The sequence below is a fragment of the Macaca nemestrina genome, chromosome 18 (assembly GCF_043159975.1).
Source record: "Macaca nemestrina isolate mMacNem1 chromosome 18, mMacNem.hap1, whole genome shotgun sequence".
Lineage (NCBI taxonomy): Eukaryota > Metazoa > Chordata > Mammalia > Primates > Cercopithecidae > Macaca > Macaca nemestrina.
The window spans coordinates 67,157,126-67,176,912 of NC_092142.1; the positions used below are offsets into that span (position 1 = coordinate 67,157,126).

Consider the following 19,787-nt stretch of genomic DNA (forward strand, 5'->3'; position numbering starts at 1 on the left):
AGCCAGCCATCAGGAGTAACACGATGCGCACCCACATCACCGAACCCAGAACCTCAGTGCTTCGGCACCCCTTCTTGAACATGAGCTCCGCCCAATGAGGAAAAAGGTCTTCTCCACTGGCCAGTGGTGGTCCCCTATCCAATTACAGAGGCTATCGGCCTTCTCTCGTCTAATTTAGAAGGAATCGCCGAGGGAATGCAGACCAACTACAACTCCCGAGAAATAACTGGGCTCTTCGGGGCTGGGTGTTCACGTGACTTCCTTCTCGCGGAGACCGAGTTACGCGATAGGCCTGTGAGGGGGCGGGGCCCGGCGCCAGTTCGCCGCGCTAGTAGCCAATGGGCAGCCAGGTCGGACGGGCACGCGTAGGGGGCGGGGCCGGGCGCGCGGCACGGCGCGAGAGCGCGCCCGCGGCGGCGGCGGCGGCGACTGTTGGGGGGCGGGGAATATTGGCTAAGGCGACAGTGGAGGCTTAGGCACCGGTGGCGGGCGGCTGCGGCTCCTGGTGCTGCTCGGCGCGCGGCCAGCTTTCTAGCTCGGAACGGAACGCTCGGCGTCCCGGGCCCCGCCCGGAAAGTTTGCTGTGGAGTTGCGACCTCTTGGCCCGCGCGGCCCGGCATGAAGCGGCGTTAAGGAGCTGCTGCCGCCGCTTGCCGCCGCTTGCCGCCGCTTGCCGCCGCCGCCGCCGCCGCCGCCTGAGGAAGAGCCGCAGCACCCTGGGCCACGCCGATGACTACTGCAAACTGTGGTGCCCACGACGAGCTCGACTTCAAACTCGTCTTTGGCGAGGACGGGGCGCCGGCGCCGCCGCCCCCGGGCTCGCGGCCTGCAGGTGGGTGCCGGGCCAGGCGGGACCGTGGAGCGACCCCGCTTCTCGCTCGCAGGATCTCTCGCTCCCTCCCTGTTCCCTTGGATGACCGGAGACCGATAACCCCTTGTGTGTGTGTGTGCGCGCGCGCGTGTGTGTGGTGAGTTAAAAACGGATTTAAATCGCTGAGGAGGCGTGTGGGTCGCTGCAACGTGGAAGTGGTGGCGGGCTTGGCTGGAAGCAAACTAGTGGGGAACTCGACTCCGGGACGATCGGGGTTTGGAGGCCCAGGGTCCGGGCTGCTGCCCAAGTGGCGTCTGGTTGTTGCTGCTTTGCCAATGTGTTGCAAGGAAAATGTTGTCCCTGTGAATTGTTAGCGCACTGGGTTTTTCATCTATTCTAGGTCGTTTCTTGAAATGTGCGTTTGAAAGATGCTTGTTTTTCAACGGTAGGACCCCTCTAAAAATCACGCACATGTTTCTTTAAATCTACTTTGCTAGGAGAGTAATGCTTTTGAGTTAACGTCCACTCGTGCAAGTTTATGACCCACAGTTAATTCGAAGTGTAACTGTAACGGGACTTTTCTGGAGACTCGATTTCCTTACTTGAATAAAATGTTCCGGAAAATTTTTTTTTTTTTTTAATCGCGGGTTGCTTTTTTCATAATTTTCCTGGAAAGTTCTAGAAGTCGATTTTTATTTAAAGAAAAACCTCTCCTTGGAAGATATTTTAAAGGAAATCTTGAATTGGGCAAGCTGGGCACCATAATGCTTGCAGGTCAGACCAATCAGGAAATAGAAACAGGATGACTGGGGACTTAGAGGTCTTTTGTGACCTGGTTTGGAATACTGTGGTTCATTAAGTTCAGTTTCCCTGTTACATATGCATACGAACTTCGCAAAGGAAATGGGTAAGATATTTTTTCTTGCCTGGTGTGAGGTGAATTTCTTAATGTTCATGTTGATGTTCAATAGACTGTTCTGTAGAGTTGCATTGCAAAACATACCTGAACGTGAGGCATGAGGATTCTCTAGGCGGTACTTATTTTATTGGTCCTTTTAGTCTTAATATGCTAGATGTCTTTTTCACTGTAGTACATAATTTATAATAGTTATGTGTTGGCTGCGTTTATTTTCAATTCCATTCACATAATTTGAGCACCTATTACGTTGAACCACTCTTACGGACCTTGTTGTGTTATGATGATGATGCAGAGGACTGAGGCTCCTTAAGGAGTTTGAGAAGTAGTTGGAGGAGACACGTAGTCCAAGTAATAACTGTGCTACTAGGAAATCTGTGAATGGTGATGCATTTTGTAGTAGAGGAAGAAACAAAAAAAGTGGCATTTGTGAAGAGTGTAGCATTGAATTGTACCTAGATTATCGGGACTTGAAAGAAAAACAGCTTGAGTATTTTTATTGTAAAAGAGAGAAACAGTTGATGATGTCAGCAAACTTTTATTGGGCACAAACTTGATTAGAGCACATTATATACAAATATATGATCGGCCGGGCGCGGTGGCTCAAGCCTGTAATCCCAGCACTTTGGGAGGCCGAGGCGGGCGAATCACAAGGTCAGGAGATCGAGACCACAGTGAAACCCCGTCTCTACTAAAAATACAAAAAAAAAAAAAAAATTAGCCGGGCGCGGTGGCGGGCGCCTGTAGTCCCAGCTACTCAGGAGGCTGAGGCAGGAGAATGGCCGGAACCCGGGAGGCGGAGCTTGCAGTGAGCCGAGATCGCGCCACTGCACTCCAGCCTGGGCAACAGCGTGAGACTCCGTCTCAAAAAAAAAAAAAAAAAAAAAAATATGATCAATAAGGGTGTTAACCAAACATATGAATAATAAAGGAATTGAGTGACTACATAAGTAGGAATTGTATATACAACCAAAGTATTGAATAACATTTCAAAGCTATGAAAAAAATTTTAATGATCTTTGTCATACACAAAAGCCATTTTGCTATTAAAATAGGTCTAAAAGGAGTTATCTGTAGCTTGATTTATAACTGAAATTTCCAAAGGTAAACATCCGCAGTTTTATTTGTGACAAAAAGTCCACTTTAAAATATTTTGAGCGGTAATTTTTTAAAAGTTTTTTTTTAATATTAAGGCAAAATACGTATGAAAAAACAAACCTTCTTAAAGTGAACAATTTACTGCATTCAGTGTTGTGCAGCTACTGCTTCTGTCTACTTCTAAAACATTTTATTCATCCAAAAGAAAACTCAGTATCCATTAAACAGTTGCCCCATATTTTCCCTTCCCTCCTCCCAATCCCTAGCAGCCACCAGTCTGGGATCTGTCTCTATGGTACCTCTTCTGGATATTTTATGTAAATAGGGTAATATAATATGTGACCTTTTGTGTCTGACTACCTCATTCCTTTCTGTGGCTGAATAATATTCCATCGTGTGTGTGTGTGTGTGTGTGTGTGTGTGTGTGTGTATAAAGGAACACAATTTGTTCACCAATTGATGGACATTTGGGCTTTTTCTACCTTTTGGCTATTGTGAATAGTGCTGCTATGAACACATAGCAATTAATTTTGAAATTCTGTTGAGGATGTGTTATATATTCACAGCTAAGTTTTCAGAATTATTTGTTCACAGAATAAGTTTTCATTTTACTAAGCATAATTATGAGTATGTAGTTTGAAGGAACAAAGTGGATTCACTGAAATGATTTTAGGATAATATATGCAATAATGTGGAAAATAAGAATAAAATTGTTGGTAGAATTCAGATCCTTGCTGGGTTGTATCAGTGTGTTTGCTGAACTCATTTTTGGATTCTCTTCCTCACTGGAATGGAAGTTCCTTGAGGTCAGATATAGTGTCTGTATCTTTTTCAGTTATATTATCAGTGCCTAGCACAGTTCTTTTACATATATATTTTATATATATATATGTTTGTTTTTTTTTTTTTTCTTTTTTGAGGCAGGGTCTCGCCCTGTCGCCCAGGCTGGAGTGCAGTGGCGTGATTTCAGCTCACTGCAGCCTAGACCTCCAGGATTCAAGTGATTCTCCCGCCTCTGCCTCCCGAGTAGTTGGGACTACAGTCGTGTGCCACCGCACCTGGCTACCTTTTGTGTTTTTAGTAGAGATAGAGTTTCACCATGTTGGCTAGGCTGGTCTCAAACTCCTGACCTCAAGTGATCCTCTTGCCTCAGCCTCCCAAAGTGGTGGAATTACAGGCATGAGCCCCCACACCCGGCCCAATATATATATTTTTAAATAGAGACGGAGGTCTCACTATCTTGCCCAGGCTACTCTGGAACTCCAGCCTCCCAAAATGCTGGGATTACAGGTGTGAGCCACTGCACACAGTCCCAATATTTTGTTAAATAAGTGAATAAATAACATCTAAGTTCTGAATCATTGCTCACTGCTTTTTCGTGGTAAAGGAAATTGATGAGAGTTGTTTCAGTTCTTTGGCTTTTATTGATGAGTTCCATAAATTACATCTTGGTAATTTGGGGCTGCAGTGGTTTTACATCTCTAAAGGTTTGGGAGTACTTGTATCACAACTAAATTTCCATACAGTGAAAAGATTTTTGAAAAATAGTGAGGTGACTGGATAGAGAGTGAGGACAGGGCAAGGGATGATTTTAGTGAATGTCCTAAGCAAGCTTGGTAAAGTGGAAATTAGATGATGTGAGATGGACTTAATAATGCTTGATAATGTTGTATGTTGTATACATTTGTGACTGAAGACTGACTTTTTAAGACTGTTATTTGCAGAGGTATTTTGAGATTTTTATTCCATTAAAGAAAATTTAAGACCCTAGAGTCTTTAGCTTTCTTTCTTTTTTTTTTTTCAGACAGTCACATTTAGCAGTGGGGAGTTGTATACCAACTTTAGTGACACTAATGTTAATACATTCTAATTACTCACTACCATCAGACCAGCCTACCTTGTTTTTTTAAAATATAAGATGACAGTGCTGTCTCTGATTTCTCCAGTTAAAAATGAACTAAACTATTTTTTTAAACATTCTTTTACTTAATATCTAACTCTAAATAGATGATATACCTCAGCAGTAAATAGGAAATTTAAAATAGGCACATGTTTAATGTTTTGCATTAACATTATTTGCCATTATAAAGGGCAGCCTCTGGTACTCTATTTTAGCGTAGTGATTGTTTATCTCTAAGTTTGATGTTATAATAATCTGTACTTTGCAAATTCAGAGTTTCATTCTCAGGGTTCATTACTAAATATTGACTTTCTAGTCCTGAATGAGAGTTACTGGAAGGAATGTGCTATATACTATCTTATCTACTGCTGTTTTTTCAAAGGGGAGAAATATCTTAGCTACAATATGTATTTTTGTAAGAGGTTTACTTGATGATAAGATATGTGTAATTTTTTCAGATATTCCTTTAATATACAACTTTTTCATATGGCAAGTTGAGGAACTTTTCCTAGAAATTGTCCTAGAATTTAATCAACAATGTTTTTACTTTGCTTAGTGCTTGGAGATCTGATCCAGTTTACTGTCTCTTAGATAATTTTATTTTCTCACTTTTCAGTGTTTATTGATCATTTGTAGTCAAGGTTTTTGTTTTATCTTGTGTAAATGAGATAATGTATTTAAAGCACTTAGCACAGTCCTGGTCTTTTTTTTTTTTTTTTTTTTTTGAGACGGAGTCTCACGCTGTTGCCCAGGCTGGAGTGCAGTGGCGCGATCTCGGCTCACTGCAAGCTCCGCCTCCTGGGTTCACGCCATTCTCCTGCCTCAGCCTCCTGAGTAGCTGGGACTACAGGCGCCCACCACCGCGCCCGGCTAATTTTTTGTATTTTTAGTAGAGACGGGGTTTCACTGTGGTCTCGATCTCCTGACCTTGTGATCCGCCCACCTCGGCCTCCCAAAGTGCTGGGATTACAGGCTTGAGCCACCGCGCCCGGCCTAAGTCCTGGTCTTATTTAAGTGGTGGTAACTAAAATTTTTTTAAACACACGCACACACACTCCCCCCTAACATTTCTGTTTTTTTTGAGATGGAGTCTTGCTCTGTCACCCAGGCTGGAGTGCAGTGGTGCAATCTCCGCTCACTGCAAGCTCCGCCTCCAGGGTTCACGCCATTCTCCTGCCTCAGCCTCCCCAGCAGCTGGGACAACAGGCGAATGCCACCACGCCTGGCTACTTTTTTTTTTTTTGTATTTTTAGTAGAGACGGGGTTTCACCGTGTTAGCCAGGATAGTCTCGATCTCCTGACCTCGTGATCCGCTCGCCTCCGCCTCTCAAAGTGTTGGGATTACAGGCGTGAGCCACCGCGCCCGGCCAACATTTCTTTAAACACACACACACACACACACACACACACACACACACACACACACACACACTTCTTTAAACACACACACACACACACACGCCCGCGCGCGCACACACACACAAATAGGCTAGTTTTTACTTCCTTCTCTTTCCTAGACCTTTCTCCACATGCTAAATTAAAACATTGAGAGACAGTAGGGCATTTACAAACAGTAGCAGTTTAAAAAGAAGAAAAAAAGAGATTAGGGCAGATGAGAGATTCAGCAATTTAAACCTTACATGAGTTAGAATATTTGGTCTTAAGACATTTTTATCTGTTTAATTCCAGTCTTTTAAATGTTACTTACCTCTTATATTTTATCAAATACTGAAAGTAATACACTTTTAATTATATTTTTCCACTTTCTTGAATTAAGTTCTTAGTACAGTGTGAAAGTTGGTTGATTTGCTGAACATTTAAGTATATAATTGGATATTTAAATCAGTATGAAAAGGAGGAAGTTGCTTGGTTTCTTGTAGAAATTTGATGGTGTGTTTGTACAGCCCATTAGGTACTGTGAAGGAGGTTTTGGATGCTGCTTAGTAGCTTTATTTTCATACCTTAGGTCAGCATTTTCTGTAGTGAGAATATGTATTAGACGACTGAGTCGATGGTAAATATTTTAACGTTTCATTTGGAAGAATAATACTCTGTTTCTTTGACACATTTCCTGATGTGTCAAAGATGCTTCTGGGGGTAACTGGCAGAATTTTGTGGTCTAGATTAGTGAAAAAATGTGTTTGAGCAAGTATGGGGAAAAATCGAGGAAAAAGTTTCATTGTCATGTTTTTGTTAAAAACGTTCATCATTGCAAGAGCTGTTCCTGTACCTTCTTAGGTGTTCCTATTTACCAATCCAGAAAGGATATTTTGGCATATATTCTTAACTATTAGAAGTAATACTGTAGTAGTTTTATTAGGTGATATAAAAGTTAAAACTTGGGTATTATATACATAGCCCAGAAGTTGTGGAGGTTAAGTAAGGCCTGTATCTTAAGCGTTCAAGATAATAATTTAGAGTAAGCTGTAGAATCAACTTATAATAATGACTTGCCTTTCTTTGGCAACCAGTAAACTTTGCCTAAAATTGTATTTATTTTTATCGAAGGCATAGTCCAAATTCTGCTTTTGAGGTTTGCTCTATATTTGTTTTTTAAATGAAATGGAATCATACGGACATTTTTGGTGAGAAAATGTAGTATTACTTTTTCTTCAGAGAAAGTCATAAATAGTGATATATAAAATGGGGACCTTTTAAGAGAAGTTAATGAGTTGTGTCACTGATTTCCCTCTCCGTATTGCTAGCTGAGTAGTAGATGGTTCAGTGTGGTAATGTTTTCTTTTAAATAAGAGGTGAGGTTTAAGAAGCCATAATATAGTGAAGGTAGTCACATTACTCTTGTTGTTTTTTTTTTTTTTTTTTTTTTGAGACGGAGTCTGGCTCTGTCGCCCAGGCTGGAGTGCAGTGGCTGGATCTCAGCTCACTGCAAGCTCCGCCTCCCGGGTTTATACTATTTTCCTGCCTCAGCCTCCCGAGTAGCTGGGACTACAGGCGCCCGCCACCTCGCCCGGCTAGTTTTTTGTATTTTTTAGTAGAGACGAGGTTTCACCGTGTTAGTCAGAATGGTCTCGATCTCCTGACCTCGTGATCCACCCGTCTCGGCCTCCCAAAGTGCTGGGATTACAGGCTTGAGCCACCGCGCCCAGCCCACGTTACTCTTAAAAGATAGGAAACCTGAGTAGGTTGAGCCTCATTTGATAGTAAGCAGTAGTTTGCTCACAGCAGTAACATAAATAAGGAAGGTGTTGTCTAAAGCTGTCCTGCTGGGTCAGGGAGTAGACACAGCAGACTTGGCAGTAGGCCTGGCTTCTAAAACAAAATCCAAGTCATCAAATTTGCCCAGGCATGCCATATGAGGTTCAAGTAACAGTGGAATTTAAGAGGAGTGAGTTTGTTCAGGTAGGCTTAGGAGAGTCACAAGCAGGAGCAAGCTTTTTTAAGAGCCATCATTTAAACTGAAACATAATGTGGGTCTGCATATATTTTTGCATTTCTAGTAATGTTTACATAATTGTATTGTATGACTTTCACCTGTTGGCAATTGGAGCTCTAAAATTTAAGTAACATAGGCTACGAATTGGTAGTTTACCAACAGCTGAAAGTTAATCTTTTGGGACAGTTCTAGTTAATATTAGTTAATATTCATGTGTGAGCCTGGGCATGATGGCTCACACCTGTAATCCCAGCACTTTGGGAGGCTGAGGCGGGTGGATCACCTGAGGTCAGGAGTTCGAGACCAGCCTGGCCAACATGGTGAAACCCTGTCTCTATTGAAAATATAAAAAATTAGCTGGGTGTGGTTGCAGGTGCTTGTAATCCCAGCTACTTGGGAGGCTGAGACAGAAGAATTCCTTGAACCCGGGAGGTGGAGGTTGCAATGAGCCGAGATGGTACCATTGCACTCCAGCCTGGGGGTCAGAGTAAAACTCAAAAACAAAAAAGAAAAAACAACAACAAAAAAGCCTGGGCACGGTGGCTTACGCCTATAATCCCTGCACTTTGAGTGGCTGAGGCAGGCGGATCACGAGGCAGGAGTTCGAGACCAGCCTGACCAACATCGAGAAACCCCGCCTCTACTAAAAATACAAAATTAGCTGAGTGTGGTAGCGCATACCTGTTGTAATCCCAGCTACTCGGGAGGCTGAGGCAGGAGAATCACTTGAACCCTGGGAGGCAGAGGTTGCAGTGAGCCGAGATCGTGCCATTGCACTCCAGTCTGGGCAATGAGTGAAACTCCATCTCCAAAAAAAAAAAAAAAAAAAAAAATCGTGTGAAAAGGAACCACAAGTCTATGAAAGCCTGAATATCCCAGGTATACCAGAGAAGTAACCTGAAGGCTTCATTTTCCTACGTAATGTACAGTTTCAGAATGTCTTATGTTACAGCAGCAGGTGAGAGTTTTACATTTTAAAATATGTTTTTCATTGTCTTAAAATTTTGTGTTAATTTTGTATTTATTAATTTTCATCAGCTTTGCTGTTTGATTTAATTAGAAAATAGGATTATTTGAGCTCTGAAATTGGATTACATTCAGGTTAATTCTTTTCTCTTAAAACTTTTTCAGTAAGTTGATTTGTATTAAATGTAAAAATATTTATAAAAGCGTTTTTTTCTCATCAAGATAATCACTGACTAGAACACTTTAATAGACTGTGAGTTGTACTTAAATGTAAATATTTTTCAGTATTGCTTTAAAAAATCTTTCAGTAAAAATTGTTAAATAAAAATGGCTTTTAGGAAAAAATGACATTCAGAAATTGTTGAAGTTAGATGATGGGTATGTGGGGGTTCACAATAATATTCTCTGTTCTTTATGTTCTTAAATTTCCATAAAATAAAAAGTTTAAAAAATGACATTCAAAAGCTCTTCAAATTCTTTAAGGCACTAGATTAGGATAGGAAAAATATTCACTTTTTAAAACAGCATTGTGAAGTTAATAGGATTCGTTGTTTGTAGTTAAAAAAAACTGGCTTAACAAATTAACAGAAAATAAAAATTAGCGTGATATGTCTGATTTACAAAACTCATTTCTCCCTTTGATTGTGTAGTGTTAACAGTGAGATGGTGGGTGAGTTAGTGGCACAAATAAATAGGAAGTAAACTGATCTTATGCTTTTGAGTAGATGCTTTTCCATTGTAAAAATATTTTCTAATTAACTGTATGATGCTAGAAAAATCCATTTATTATCTAGTAATTTAAGAGCTTGAAATTGTTTATAAAGTTTTAATTTGTTTGATCATGTTGCTTGTATCTGTCAGTCTGATGTTGTCATTTCTATGAACTTTTCAGTTTATTCATGATGAAAAGAAGCTAGATAACTTGTTCATGATTTTAAGACTACATTTTTAATCATTTAAAATTTTTAATCTGCATTTTTAATAATTGGTAGAAACAAAAATAATAGACATAATTTCTTTTTATTTGTGAACATTTTAGAGCAAACAAGGTCTGAAATTTGTATTTCACATCTTGTCAGTTGTGAGATCATATTGAGTACTAAAGTTTTTTTTTTGAGACGGAGTTTTGCTCTTGTTGCCCAGGCTGGGGTGCAATGGTGGGATCTCGACTCACCGCAACCTCTGCCTCCCGGGTTCAAGCGATTTTCCTGCCTCAGCCTCCCAAGTAGCTGGGATTACAGGCATATGCCACCACACCCGTCTAATTTTGTATTTTTAGTAGAGGGGGGATTTCTCCATGTTGGTCAGACTGGTTTCAAACTCCCAACCTCAGGTGATCTGCCTGGCTTGGCCTCCTAAAATGCTGGGATTACAGGCGTGAACCACCGCGCCTGGCTGAATACTAAAGTTTTAATCTTGTCCTTTACATAAAAAATATCTTTGGGGAAAATATAGAAAGTTTAATCTAAATTTTACTTATTTTTTATTGCACATGAAAGGTTTAAGGAAATTTGATAGCTCCTCTGCTATCAACACTTCTTTATAGTTTTCACTTTCTGTCTGTAAAGGTAGTTCAAATAACACTCAAGAAAAAAGATGATCAGAAGTTGTTGAGGCAAGATGATAGGTATATGGGGACTCTGTACTTCAGGTATATTTGAAAACTTCCATTATACAAAGTTTTGGGGACTTTTGTTTTTGAGATAGGGTCTTTCTCTGTTGCCCACGCTGGAGTGCAGTGTTGTGATCTCAGCTTCCTGCAGCCTCAACCTCCTGGGCTCAATTGATCCACCCACCTCAGCTTCTTGAGTAGCTGGGACCACAGGTGTGCCACCATGCCTGGCTAATTTTTAAAATTTTTTGTAGAGATGAGGTCTTGCTGTGTTGCCCCAGGTGGTCTCAAACTCCTGGATTCAAGCGATCCTCCAGCCTTGGCCTCCCGAAGTGATGGAATTAATAGGCATGCGCTACCTCACCCGGCCTTTGAGACCTCTTAACCATGAACCAGAGCAAGAAATACATTTTGTTTCAACCCAACACACACATACGTGTTTATACACACAAACTGAGACAGATGTTCCATGTAGAACAGTGTTTAGTTTTACTGCGTGGCATTACTCTGACATTTTCATTACATTAAAAAATTTGTCACAGCTCACTGACAGATCACTTAGTACCTTCAGTTTGAAAAACAGAGCTCTTGGAGATGGTTTCATGGTTCTGATTGAAACTGTTAGTACATCGAAGCTGGGTGCAGTGACCTGTGCCTTTAGTCCCAGCTACTTGGAAGTATCTCTTGAGCCTGGGGATTCTAGACCAGTCTGGACAACATAAGGAGACCTGTTTCTTAAAAAACAAAAACAAACTGTTAGTGCATCGAGTTGTCCTTATTATTAAAACCATATTTCCCATGTCTGTAGTTCTTTAATACGTTAAACTTTAAAAATTGACTTAGCTTATTGCTGTCCATTTATTGGGTTAATTGGCTGGTAAATTTTGCCACTTCCTGAAAATGACTTTTATTTCCCCCTTTCTGTCTGCCCTGTGGTGAAAGTCTTGGTCTCCTTCCATTTGGATTTGTTTATTAATAGTTTTCTCTTTATATTTTCTTCTAATTCAGTTCTGAAAGTCATAGCTGAGGTTATCTTCAATTCCCACTCCTTTTTGTCTGTAACTTGCCTCTCCTTACAGTTTTTGTGCTCTGCCATTTTGTATCTGTTACTTTGTACATCAAGCTCATCACCTTTATTCATCTCTTTTCAGTCCCAGTGTGAAACCTTTCCTTTCACCCATTTTCCTGATCTGCCATCAACGTGTTCACCAAAGACTTTCTCTTTAGTGAGACAACTTACAGATATTTTGATGTAGTACTGAACTAGATCTGGATTCTAGATTCATTTCTGTTGCTAATTGTGTGATATTGTTAAAAAGCATAGAGTTTCAAGTTAATTCAGTCCTTCTGTTTTACAGGAGAGGAAATTGAGATTCAAATTGACCTGCCCAAGGTCATTTAACTGGTTAGTATCAAAATAGAGATCCAGGACTTCTGACTCCTAGTCCTTTGGTCTTCTCCAGTAAGTTGCTTAATTTTTGCTTGAAAAGCCTAAAGTTCCTTCTTGTGGATTAAAAACAAGAACAACAACAAAGAGAATCCTACAGTTCTTTTTGCACAACCTATAATTTTGATCATTTTGTAACTTTTTGTGATATATTAGATAAATATTTAATCCGGTGTTATTGAGTACCTATTATGTGCAAGGTATTTTTATGTGCATTATCTCATGATAACCTAGAGAGAGGTATTATTTCCATTTAATACATGAGAAACAGAAATGCAGATGGATTTGACCATCTAGAAAGTGGAATTAGCTGGGATTTGAACCTTGGTTTTCTGACTTCAAATTTTGGGCCCTTTCTGCTATGCCTGCCTCTTGCCTTGCTATTCTCAGAAAGAGTTTAAGTACAGAAATACTCAGTTTTTCCTATGGTGAAGCAAGGGTCATGTTGGGCATATGGAATCAAACATATCTGAGTCATGTCTTACAAATTACACGTGTTCCTGTGACTAGATTTTCTGCTTCGGGCTCAAAAGAGCTACTTGAGGGATGCTTCTTATTCCTGCCTGCTCTAGAAAATTTTAAAGGGTAGCAGTGATACAGTTAGACCAATAGAGGGTACTGTATCGCTATATCGCTAACTGTGCTAGGCCCAAATTTAGCTCTTTGGGGCCTTTTCTCTTTGCTGCTTTGTGGATCTGGAGGTCAAGAGGTGATACCGTTTTAGGTTTTGAGGCAGTTTACTCTAAGGAGAAATTGGCCTTTGTCTTTGGCACCATCCCCCCCATGTTGTCATGATTAGGGTCTGATTTGTCATCTTGCAGGCTGTTTTGCTTTTAAAGTTTAAAGCATTTAAATCTGTCATCAAAATTGCCCTAAACCTGAATGAGGAAAAATTCAGAATTTCAAAAATGCTCAATTGTTAGGGTAGTTTCATTTATCACGGTTAACATTTTGCTTTCACATGTTCAAAAAAAAATGAGTACTATTTATTTGATTGAATTTAGGATGCAAGCAAAACTATTCTACCTTCTATAGCCACATGTTTTGACCAGTTTGCCATCTGCCATTTATTCTTCTCTCTCAAGATCAGTACTCTTTTGGAATTTTTCTCTCTTTTATACATACCCAGTTGTCTCTGAGTTTTACCAGAACTCTCCCTTTGAGAGCAAAGGCAAGAAAGCTGTTTTGTCATACATGTTACCTAGTAAATGTTAGGTGATCATGGTTTTAGAACTTCTGTTGACTTTTTAATCATCTGATTACTATTTGAAAGAAATAGTAAAATACTCTTAATTTTCTAGTTTAAATATATGCAAAATAGTTATATTTGTATTGATATTTCCCGAGGGGAAGGAAGGAGACACAGATGCTGGCTTCACACAGCTGTTTTCTTTTTAAGAGTGACAAAGGACTTTTCCAGAAGCCTTCAGCAAACTTAACCTTGCATTTCATTGACCAAAACTGGGTTACATTCCCTTTCCTAAATTAGTTACTGGTAAAGATGAGTGGAATTATTCTTAGCCAACCAGACCTGTGCCTTGGCCTGAGGATGTGGTTGGCTTCCCCAAAACACAAGGCTGCGTGGGAGATGAGTGGAATTATTCTTAGCCAACCAGACCTATGCCTTGGCCTGAGGATGTGGTTGGCTTTCCCAAAACACAAGGCTGCTTGGGAGAGGAGTGGATACAAGGTAGAAAATCTGTTAGGGAGGAAGAAAGAGAAAATGGATGCTGGGAGGGGGTCAACCAAAAGAATCGTCTGTGCTTACTATCCACGGTATTCTAGCAATTGATGAGGGACTTTTTTTTTTTTTTTTTTTTTGAGACGGAGTCTCGCTCTGTCGCCCAGGCTGGAATGCAGTGGCCGGATCTCAGCTCACTGCAAGCTCCGCCTCCCGGGTTTACGCCATTCTCCTGCCTCAGCCTCCCGAGTAGCTGGGATTACAGGCGCCCGCCACCTCGCCCGGCTAGTTTTTTGTATTTTTTAGTAGAGACGGGGTTTCACCGTGTTAGCCAGGATGGTCTCGAACTCCTGACCTCGTGATCCGCCCGTCTCGGCCTCCCAAAGTGCTGGGATTACAGGCTTGAGCCACCGCGCCCGGCCCCATTTTTTTTTTTTTTTTTTGAGAGAGAATCTCATTCTATTGCCCAGGCTGGAGTGTAACCTCTGCCTCCTGGGTTCAGGTGATTCTCATGCCTCAGCCTCCCAAGTAGCTGAAGTAGCTGGAATTACAGGTATGCACCACATGCCCAGCTAATTTTTTTTTTTGAGACAGAGTCTTGCTCTGTCACCCAGACTGGAGCACAGTGGCATATCTCTGCTCACTGCAACTTCCGCCTCCCAGGTTCAAGTGATTCTTCTGCCTCAGCCTCCCGAGTAGCTGGGATTACAGATGTGTGCCACTGTGCCCAGCTAATTTTTGTATTTTTAGTAGAGACAGGTTTCACCATGTTGGATAGGCTGGTCTTGAACTCTCTACCTCAGGTGATCCGCCCGCCTCGGCCTCCCAAAGTGCTGGGATTATAGGCATGAGCCACTGTGCCCAGCCAGTTGTGGGACTTTATAAGGTAAACCTGACTTTTGCTATGCAATTACTTTTTCTGGCACTTGCTTTTTCTCTTGCTTTGTCAGAGTCCTTGGGGATTGGCATGGGAGTTGATAGAGGTGCCAAGAAAGAGAGAGAAGTATGCCTATTGATCCCAGATTAATAACAGTGGGGTTGGTGTCTGATGGGTGAGAGGTCTGGGACACAAAATTCATTTTTTTGTGTGTGATTCAGGTGGAATCTGATGATTATACAGACATACAGAAGCAGAAAGACCGTGTCAAATCCTGATTTGTCAAAATTGAGATAGTAAAGTGTTTTTAAAATGCTTATTTTATTTTTTAAAATTTATTTTGAGGCAGGGTCTCACTCTGTTGCCCAGGCTGGAGTTCAGTGGCTCAATCACAACTCACTGCAGCCTCAACTCAGCCTCCCAAGTAGCTCGAACCACAGGTCCGCCCAGCTACTTTTTAAAAATTATTTTTGATAGAGACGAAGTCTTTCTGTGTTGCCCAGGCCAGTCTCAAACTCCCGGGCTGGAGCAATCCTCCCACCTCGGCCTCCCAATGTACTGGGATTACAGGTGTGAGCCACCATGGCCACCCTCAAAATTCTTTTTAAAGTGCTTTGTTTCACTCTTTTGAAGGCTAATCTGAAAGAAACTAGCTGTTGTTAAAGGATAAAATAGAAGAATATGTAGAAGAGAAAGTAGTAACCAGAGAGGAACATTGTATGAGATCTTAGAGTAATTGAGCTGGAAGGGACCTCAAGAAAGTCCCCTTCCATTAGGTGGGTAAATATACTAAATCATTTAATCTTTTAATTAAGTTTTGTTAAGTGTCAATATTATTATGTGCCAAATACTCGTAATGCAAATTAAATATAATTCAGTCTATTGGAGTGGACATATAAATGACTACAACAATATTAATATAATAGAGGTACAGAGAAGGCCCTCTGAGCGTATAATGACACAGAGTAACTCTGAGTAGAGAGGTCAGAGAAAAGAGTACGGTTGAGCGGGATCCAGTGGGGTGAGTTCACCAGGTGGCTAAGGGAGGACATAACATTTCAGGCCAGTTGATTATCACACCCAAAGACAGGTTAAAGAGCATGGTTCTTTAATTTGGAAAGTGGAAGATCGGGGTTCTGTCGTGTCCAGATGTGGCTGGAGAGGGAGAGACTATTATACTGTATTGAGGAGTTTGGATTTTAGTTTGAAGATAGCAGGGAGCCACTGAAGGATTTCAAATTGGGCAGAAATGTCAGATTTGTAGCTCCATCACTCTGCTATACTGTGGGTAATAGATTGAGGAAGACAGGAATGGAGGTGGTGGACACATGTATTTGAGAAATGATAAGGGTAGAGCAGTGAAGACGACAAAGTGGGAATAGTGCTGAGATAGATTTACAGGAAAGAAATCAATAGGACCTGGTATCCGCTGAGTAAGGAAAGGGGAGGAGGCAGGATTATTTCTGTTTCTCTAGTTTGGGTCAATTGTGGTAGGAGAATCCGCTTTGGAGGTGGGGAGGGAGAAAGGTGATTCATTTTAATAAAATGTGCTATTATGAGAGATCTGTAGAAATAGTGGTGAACAAGACATGGCCCCTGCCCTCATGAAGTGCATGGTCTAATTATTAATGTAATTAGTGTCATGAAAGTGAAAGTATAAAGTGCTATGAGAGCATATAGTAAAAAGGAGTTCAGTTTTGTGTATGTCTAGTTTGAAGCATCTGTAGATTTATTAGGCAAGTGGAAGTATAAGTGTAGAGCTCAAAAGAGAAACTTGCACAAAAGAGATTTGAAAGTTATTGATCTATAGATATTGATGATAGTTGAAGTAATGGGCATGGATGAAGTCACTGCAAGAGAGTATGGATTAGAATGTGAAAAGGAGGCTAAGAACAGAACTCTGGAAACGACAACATTGCAAGGATGGCAAGGAGAGAAGTCTGAGAAGATGCTGTCAGAGAGTTAAATTAGACAATCCAGAGAATGGTATGGGGAAAGCCAAGGTAGAAAAGGGTTTTATCTATTTAAACAGCTTTATTGAGATAAAATTGACATTTAATAAACAACATATTTAAAGTGTGCAGTTTAAGTTTTGACACATGTGGAGACCCATGAAACTTTTACCAGATTCAATATGGTGGACATATCCACCACTCCAAAAAGAAATTTGTGTGCCTTTGTTATCACTCCCTCCCTTCCCATACACCTTTCTTCCTTTCCCAGACAACCACTGAAGACACTAGAATGGTTATATAAGTGGAATTGTAAAGCACGTACCCTTTTTTTTGGAGGGGGGCTGCTGGCTTCTTATCGTCGTTATTTTGAGATATGTCTATGTTATTTAGTTTATCAGTAGGTCATTAATTTTTATTGGGGAGTAGTTGCCATTATGTATGTATAACACAATTTGTTTTATCCATTCACCTATTGATGGACTTTTGGATTGTTTCCAGGTGTTGGCTGTTACGAATAAAGCAGCAATGAATATTCATGTATTGTCTTTGTATGGACACATCTTTCCCTTTCCCTTGGGTAAATACGTAAGAATATTATGGTTGGGTCATTTGGTAGGTGTACATTTAACTTTTTTTTTTTTTTTGAGATGGAGTCTCACTCTGTCACCAGGCTGGAGTCTCACTCTGTCACCAGACTGGAGTGCAGTGGTGCAATCTCGGCTCACTGCAACTTCCCAGCTCCCTTGTTCAAGCTGTTCTCCTGCCTCAGCCTCCTGAGTAGCTGGTATTACAGCACACGCCACCATGCCCAGCTAATTTTTGTATTTTTAGTAGAGACAGGGTTTCACCATGTTGGCCAGGATGGTCTTGATTTCCTGACCTTGTGATCCGCCTGCCTCGGCCTCCCAAAGTGCTGGGATTACAGGTGTGAGCCACCGTGCCCAGCACATTTAACTGTTCTTTTTTTTTTTTTTTTTTGAGATGGAGTCTAGCTCTGTTGCCCAGGCTGGAGTGCAGTGGCGTGATCTTGGCTCACTGCAAGCTCCGCCCCCTAGGTTCACACCATTCTCCTGCCTCACCCTCCTGAGTAGCTGGGACTACAGGCACCCGCCACCATGTCCAGCTAATTTTTTGTGTTTTTAGTAAAGATGGGGTTTCACCATGTTAGCCAGGATGGTCTTGATCTTCTGACCTCATGATCCGCCCGCCTCAGCCTCCCAAAGTGCTGGGATTGCAGGTGTGAGCCACAGCACCTGGCCCACATTTAATTTTTTAAGAAACTGCCAAACTGCTTTCCAAAGTGGTTATATCATTTTAAATTCCCGCTAGCGGTGGAAATACATATTTTGACATCCTAACCAACATTAGGTTTAGATAGTCTTTTTAATTTTGGCCATTCTAACAGGTGTGTAGTGGTATCTTTTGTAGGTTTAGTTTATATTTCCCAAATAACTAATGCTCTTGAACATCTTTTTATGTGCTTATTTGCTGTCTGTTTATCTTTTTTGGTTAAGTGTCTGTTTAAGCTTTTTACCCATTTTAAAAAAACTTTTTATTTTGAAATAGTAGATCCACAGGAAGTTGTAAATAAAATATAAAGAGGTTCTGTGTACCCTTTACTCAGTTTCTCCCAACAATAACATCTTGCATCACTATAGTACAATATTGAGACCAGGAAAATGACATTGATACAGTCCACTGAACTAACTCAGATGTGACCAATTTTACATGCACTGATTTGTGTGTATTTATGTGTGTAGTTCTCTGCGGTTTTATCACATGTAGATTAGTGTAACTACTACCATGATCAAGATACAGAACTGGGCTGGGTGTGGTGGCTCATGCCTGTAATCCCAGCGCTTTGGGAGCCTGAGGCGGGTGGATCACCTGAGGTCAGGAGTTCGCGACCAGCCTGGCCAACATGGTGAAACCCTGTCTCTACTAAAAATACAAAAATTAGCTGGGTGTGGTGGTGGGCGCCTGTAATCTCAGCTACTGGCGAGGCTGAGACAGGAGAATCACTTGAACCTGGGAGACGAGGGTTGCAGCGAGCCAAGATTGGGCCATTTCACTCTAGCCCGGGTGACAGAGTGAGACTCTGTCTCAAAATAAAAAGTAATTAAAAAAAATAGAGAACTGTTTCATCTCACTAACTTGTTTATAAGCGCATCCATTTCCCTCCCTCCTCCCCAACCCAGTCTCAAATTTCTGGCAACCACTAATCTATTCTACATCTCCAAAGTATTATTTCAAGAAAATGTTAGCTACATAAATTGAGTCATATACTATGCAACATTTTTGGGGGAGTTTAGGGGGACAGGGTCTCACTAGGTTGCCAAGGCTGGAGTGCAGTGGCATGATTATGGCTCACTGCAGCCTCGAACTCCTGGGCTCAAGCTCTCCTCCCGACTCAGCCTCCCGAAGTGCTGGGATTACAGTTATGAGCCACTGTGCCAGGCCTTATATGACCATTTGAGGTTGGCTTTTTCTTCACTCATTGCCTGGAAATCCTTCCAAGTTGTCGAGTATATTAATAGTTTGTTCCGTTTTATTGCTGAGTAGTATTCCATGATATAGATGTACTACAGTTTAATTGTTTACCCTTTGAAGGACATTTGGGTTGTTTCCAGTTTTTGGCTATTATGAAAATTGCTATGAACATTTGTGTACAGATTTGTATGTGAATATGTGTTATTTTTTTCCTGGTACAAATACCCAGAAGTACAAATGCCTCCTGACCTCCAATCTATGAATTTAGTTTTATAAGAAACTGCCAAACTTTGGCCGCGTGTGGTGGCTCACACCTGTAATCCCAGCACTTTGGGAGGCTGAGGTAGGCAGATCACTTGAGGCCAGGAGTTCGAGACCAGCCTGGGCAACATGACAAAACCCCATCTCTACTAAAAATACAAAAATTAGCTAGGCATGATGATGCATGGCGTTAGTCCCGGCTACTTGGAAGGCTGAGGCATGAAAAATCACTTGAACCCAGGAGGCGGAGGTTGCAATGCGCCGAGACTGTGCCACTGCACTCCAGCCTGGGCAACAGAGCAAGGCTCTGTTTCAAAAAAAAAAAAAAACAACTGCCAAATGTTTTCATTCCCACCAGCAGGTGTATGAGTTACCCAGT

The 19,787-nt window shown here is 41.3% G+C and overlaps 1 protein-coding gene across 6 annotated transcripts in view; it reads left to right on the forward strand.

The window, feature by feature from the left end:
* Positions 1–392: 392 nt before the first annotated feature.
* The window catches only part of LOC105491383 (nuclear factor of activated T cells 3), a 153,729-nt gene continuing 134,334 nt past the window's right edge, over positions 393–19,787 (forward strand). For 3 of the 6 annotated variants that reach the window (XM_011757742.3, XM_011757744.2, XM_011757741.3), the window contains exon 1: positions 393–832. In XM_011757742.3, the coding sequence (XP_011756044.1) occupies positions 730–832 (103 nt within the window). In that variant the 5' untranslated portion in view covers positions 393–729. Of the gene's footprint in view, positions 833–908; positions 1,719–19,787 lie in introns of those variants that run through there. The other 3 variants (XM_071084781.1, XM_071084780.1, XM_011757743.3) reach the window with 3 other exon arrangements.